At 38.9% G+C, this 5897-nt stretch overlaps 1 protein-coding gene across 1 annotated transcript; it reads left to right on the plus strand.

Moving 5' to 3' along the window:
• The first annotated feature begins 812 nt into the window (after positions 1-812).
• Positions 813-4379, plus strand: LOC148018935 (2-alkenal reductase (NADP(+)-dependent)-like). The gene is made up of 6 exons (XM_087701484.1): positions 813-1255; positions 1690-1870; positions 2831-2997; positions 3117-3199; positions 3313-3439; positions 3835-4379. The coding sequence occupies exons 1-6, from the start codon at positions 977-979 to the stop codon at positions 4087-4089; spliced, it is 1092 nt and encodes a 363-aa protein (XP_087557610.1). The 5' UTR covers positions 813-976; the 3' UTR covers positions 4090-4379.
• Positions 4380-5897: the final 1518 nt, after the last annotated feature.

Genomic DNA, 5897 nt, shown 5'->3' on the forward strand with positions numbered 1-5897 from the left:
ACTCACTGCATGGTTCAAGTAGATAATTATAGACTTAGAGCATGCTTACAAAACTAGTTTGTCTCCTCTACATGCTCACATGCACATGTGCACACGCAGTCATGCATATAAGACAAAAGCCAATCACTTTCTCAAAGGGCATGTTATTGTAATGGTTGAAGTGTGCCTCTACAGTTCTTGGGTAAGTTACTTCACCTTAATTCACATTTTGGATACAACAAGGCTGTTCACTATTTCATAAGTTTTTTTAAAAAACAAGTTGATGAGCTACTGGGAATCCTTTTTTAGAACATAGTTTTCTTCATGCTTTGAAAGGCCTTGACTCTAACTTGAGAGGCGGGGGGGGGGGGGGGGGGGGGGGGGGGGGGGGGGGGGGGGGGGGGGGGGGGGGGGGGGGGGACAAACATAAACAAGAAGGCAATGCTATATTGCGCCCAGCATGCATCCATTTATTATTATAGATTTTTTCTTTTCATACAAGAGCATTTTCTATTTCTTTATTATCTAAATGATCATCTTAACCATCTTTGTTAGGGAGGCCCTAAAGGTACGTCAGCTTGTTTAATTCGTTAAATGAGGCAATATTTAGGAATAAAAGTAGTTGTAGTGTATCTAGAAATAATCCTCCTCAATGGACGAGATCATTTGATGTTGGAATGTGGTATAGTAGTTATGAGTGAGGAAAACAATGCCAGTGATAGATACCCTCATTTGTCTTCTTCTTAGTGTAAGAATAATTGGTGGGAATAAGAGATGCCTTTGTTTGTCATATTGTCAGACATGGTAGTTTGAAGTCTATAATTGATGTTTTAAGAAGGGAGCTCTTAGTTGGTATAGGGACTCATATGCACAAACATACACCCAGTAGTATACACACATCTGCAGAAGTAGTATACACACATATACACACCCATTCACTCAATTGGCACAAAAAACAGGGGCTCTCTCTCTATCTCAGACTTGTATACACCCACATATGCACACACTTGCATACACACATACACAGCCCATAGAGATGGGGAACTGCAAAGAGACAGTGCTTGTGAACAAGCGAGTGTGTCTTAGCTCCTATCCTAAAGGGGGGCTCGAGGAGGGCAACCTTGTAGTGAAGGAAGAGAAGGCTTGCTTTGCATTGAATCCGGGCTCTAAAGATGTGCTTCTGAAGACACTGTGGGTGTCAGTGGACCCTTATCTCAGGCTGCGCATGCTACAGAGCGCAGGAGGGCGCTATCTGCCCACATTTCAGATTGGCGAGGTTTAACCATTCTCTCTCTCTCTCTCTCTCTCTCTCTCTCTCTCTCTCTCTCTCTCTGCCTCTGCGCGCGCACACGCACACACACACACACACACACAGATTTCCACAGATCTTTAATGGCAGTCCCCCTGTCAATTTGTCCATCACTGTCCCCGCGCACACACCACGCATCCCTCCAAAATTCTCGCAATGTCAGGAGAACCTGAGTCCCTCCATGGATTGCTGTAACAAACCCACATGTATAGATTGCTGGAACCAATACCCAATTGCAAACATGTGTGGGACTGACTCTACCCAAAAGCACAGCAAAGATTTCTACACAGATTGACTGTAACCCACAAGCACAGCAACGATCTCTACACAGAAAAACCCTAATGTCACAACCATGGATTCAAATGCTGACATTCATCTGTCCTTCTCTCTTTTGGGGGCAGCCTCTGGCCACTGCAACCCTGTGCAGAGTGATGGGGTCAGAGAATGAGGGGTTCAAGGAGGGGGATATGGTGGTGGGCTTCCTGGAGATTGCAGAGTATGTGGTGGCTGCAAGTGGGGAAGGCATCCAGAAGGTTGATCCCTTGCCTGGAATACCAGACTCCTATCATTTGGGCGTCTTGGGTAATGCTTCCCAACTCCCCTCTTTTGATTTGATTTAGTTGAATTCAGTCCCTAAGCATATCCTATTTGTCTATCCCACTCTCATGTGCCCATGAATTGAATTGACTTGTGCCTTTGCCAAACCCTCACTCTTTATGGGCCACATCCATACATACAAGTCCATCAGGCCACAACCATGCATTCAAGGGAATGGTACCTCTATAATTACCTCTATTTGTCTCCACCCATACAAGAGAGTTGTCTCTTTTATAAGTAAATCTATTTGCCTCCATGTATGCATTCTACCCTAATGTCCCCTCATCTCTTGACTCAAAAACTAGCCCTCAATCCCTCATGTGCAAAAACTCATTTAGAGTGGTTAGAGGACTAATGGGTTGTAGGCTACCCCTCTTTGTCAAATGGGATCAAATCATGCTCGGAAAATAATATTATAGGATAGGTTTGTTTTTTACAATTGATATCTTGGTGGAAGGAGGGCCGGGGAGGGAGGGGGCTCGCTTATAAATATGTAAGGAATGATATTTTAACATCTCCTTTGTGCGCATAAAGAAACTTGCCATTAAAAGAATGTTTCCACATGTTCAATAGAAATAAGTGTCATTTTATTGGTGATAAATTTTCAAATAAGGGGTTTTTTAAATATGCCTTAGATACACATGATATATAGCATTTATTCCAATGATCCACCCCCCTATCCGTGGAGATTGATATGGATATCCAAATATCTTTGCAACATATTTTTTGTGACATACAAATACACACTCATTAAAACATTAAATTTGAGGATATTGTACAAGCATTTGTATTATTTAATAACTTTGTCATTTTTAATGTGCAGAGGTTCCTTAGATGTGAAAAGTACTTATCTAATTTAGGGAATGGTTGTGACATTTATTTGCATAATAACAGTTTCTTGCTACTGAGCTATGTAAATTATGTGAAATTTACATGGGTGTGCAGGATGGTCTGGGTTCACTGCGTGGGTGGGGTTGAATGTGATTGGGGAGATGAAAAAGGGGGATGAAGTGTACATATCATCAGCAGCAGGAGCAGTGGGCATTGTGGCTGGTCAACTTGCCAAGATCAAGGGTTGTCGTGTTGTAGGTAGTGCAGGATCTGACAATAAAGTAAGATCTCCCTTTGACATATACACATTGATAAATTCTATCTCAACCAACCTTGAAAAATGTCTCCTTTATACATGAATATGAATGAAATTTTTCTCATGTTTGCAAATTTATTGTAGGTGAGAATGCTAAAGGATGAATTTGGCTTTGATGATGCATTTAACTATAAGAAAGAGAAAGATTTGGTGGCTACTCTAGGAAAGTAAGTAGATGAGATATTACTACCACAAAAACAAGTTCAACAATAATTTTGGATACTACACATCATTGTTATAGACCAATGTAGCTCTAACACATTTACTTTAATCTTTCTAGATATTTTCCAAACGGGATTGACGTGTACTTTGAGAATGTTGGAGGAAGTATGTTAGAGGCTGTCTTGCAACATATCAATAAAAATGGTCGAATTCCTGTGTGTGGGATGGTATCCCAATATAATCAGGTAGCAAAACAATGTAGTACTTTTACAATTCATGCATGTAATGCCTATTTTAAAGTGCACATTGTCATCTACTTTTTATTGACTACATGATCCTACTAAACAGTTGAGAAGTAACCGTGCAAGTTATAGTAAAACCTTACAAAATCACTCCAAATATAACATGAATTTGCACTTTTGCAAGGTGCATGTGCCCTATATCTAAGTGAGTTTCCATGTTGTAATGTCAACCCATTGAATGTGGGGTGATGTACGCTCCTTTTAGTAACACAAAGAAATTTGAAGGTTTATATAAAGATTATTGTTTTGGAGCAAACACCATCTTTTTATTTAATTTTTTTATAGGATCGTTAAAAATGATACCATATAAAATGGACAAATTTTATGAATCTTTGTAGGAATGGACAGAGAGAGAAGGTGTTCGGAATCTTTTCAACCTAGTTGGATGCTATGTAAAGATGCAAGGTTTTTTGGCATGGAACCATATGGAAAATTGGCCAACGTTTACACAAAAGGTAAGCACATTCATTCGTGAAGGAACACTTAAATATAATGAGCATATCTTCAAGGGCATTGAGAGTTTCCCATCTGCATTGGTGGCTCTTTTCAATGGAGAAAACATAGGAAAGACTCTTGTTCAATTTGGCATCTAACAAGCCAATGTTACTGATGATAATTTGAGGATACAACAAAAGAAGAGAAAGTTGATTGGTCATAAGCATTTGATACCCTATAGCTAGGAGTACTTACCAGAGAATCTGAGAATCTACCAACAAACTATTGACTGATCCTCTCTCTCCTTTAAAAAACAAGGCCTTTTGTATTATAGCCCTCAAATATATAAAGTTCTCAAAACTCTGGAAACTTTTGGGATAGAGTATACAACATTTGTTGTTGTACTTAATATATGGATGAAGATCACATATTACCTTTTTGGTGTAGAATATGCATGTGTTTACCACTAAAGCCTAAGTCTTACAAATTCATTCTTGGTAAGAAGTTAGGTGGGTTAGTCTTTCTAAGTTTCTAATATGCATGTGTTTACCACTTACACAAAATGTAGACATGACATGGTGTGTAGGGGGCTTGTTGGTGTGTGTATGTGGGGGGAGAGAGAGAGAGAGAGAGAGAGGAGAGAGAGAGAGAGAGAGAGAGAGAGAGAGAGAGAGAGAGAGAGAGAGAGAGAGAGAGAGAGAGAGAGAGAGAGAGAGAGAGAGAGAGAGAGGAGAGTCTCAACATATTAGGGTGATTTAAAATAGAAAATTGGCAATACGCAACATAAAAGGAATTGAGATGCAACCACAAATTACATGGGGAATGTAGGTTACTTGTAGAGCATTCAATAGTTTGAAAGAGATAACCTTGAATCTAAGCATCATGTATGTAGCTTACATGGGGAATGTGGCTTACTTGTAGAGCATTCAATATTTTGAAAGAGATAACCTTGAGTCTAAACATCATGTATGAAGTTGTTCATTGTTAATTGTGCAATTTAAGACTACTACGTTGTAAGAAAATATTGTATATCAAGTGGGTAGGTCATCAGGATAAGTTTTGAGAGACATAATTATGTGAAAGCCTAATCACATGAGACCCACAAAATTAGGCCTTGCTACATGCAAAATAAGTACTTTTTATTTTTGACCAAACCCCAATCCCCAATCTTCTTAGGCCTCAATCTTTACAATGTTGAACATTGACTACACTCTCGAGGAGTGCATTACCATGTCTAGTGAAATTTCTTGGGACTTCCTAATTGTAAAAGATGTTGACAAACCCAAAGGAAACTTGTAGCTCCTATATTGGTGCCATCATGCCTAGGGGGTAACCCTTGGTTGTGAAGGAAGTTTGTCCCTTGAAAGGGGAAAGCAAAACTTAGACGTGAAACACATTACTGTAGCATAGCCTACTCAAGCCAATAAACATTTAAGAAGATATGGGCCTTCTTCACAGCAATATCAAATCTAGAAACAAAGGTATCACATCAAAGTAAATGATGCTACAGTTCGTGGTCTTGCTTAAGTAACAAAGACATTGGTAGAATACTACCCAAGTGTGTATGAGGCAAATAAAATATGCAAATGTATATGTAGATAATTGTCTTTTGAGTGCAATACTACTCAATTATGTATGTAGACAACCATCTTTTGAAGAATGAGTGTTGATAGGAAAGAGGTGAATAAAACTTTTTCATGGAGCTTAAACCATATCATGCATACTTTGAGACCCAACATCTTAACAGATCATTCTCAATGGAGGAGTTTAGATTGTATTTTTAACAAATGGGAAAAATAAAGTTTCAAGGTATAATAGTAGTCTAAGGAAGCCTTTGCAATTTCTAGCAATCCAAATAAGATAACATTTTAAAGTTTTGCAAGCAAGCACAAGAAATTTTGTGCTCTTTCTAATCCATGGGTGAAGTATACATATTTTTTCTACCTAATGATACAATGTGGTCTAA

The sequence above is a fragment of the Lygodium microphyllum genome, chromosome 20, assembly GCF_053477565.2.
Source record: "Lygodium microphyllum isolate KBCC chromosome 20, Lygodium_microphyllum_v1.1.10, whole genome shotgun sequence".
In the NCBI taxonomy this organism is placed as follows: Eukaryota; Viridiplantae; Streptophyta; class Polypodiopsida; order Schizaeales; family Lygodiaceae; genus Lygodium; species Lygodium microphyllum.

Coding starts and splice junctions, on each gene's coding strand:
- LOC148018935 (XM_087701484.1), top strand. CDS start 977: ATGCACACACTTGCATACACACATACACAGCCCATAGAGATGGGGAAC. Junction 2,998..3,116: donor GTGCAGGATCTGACAATAAA/GTAAGATCTCCC, acceptor AATTTATTGTAG/GTGAGAATGCTAAAGGATGA. Junction 3,200..3,312: donor TTGGTGGCTACTCTAGGAAA/GTAAGTAGATGA, acceptor TAATCTTTCTAG/ATATTTTCCAAACGGGATTG.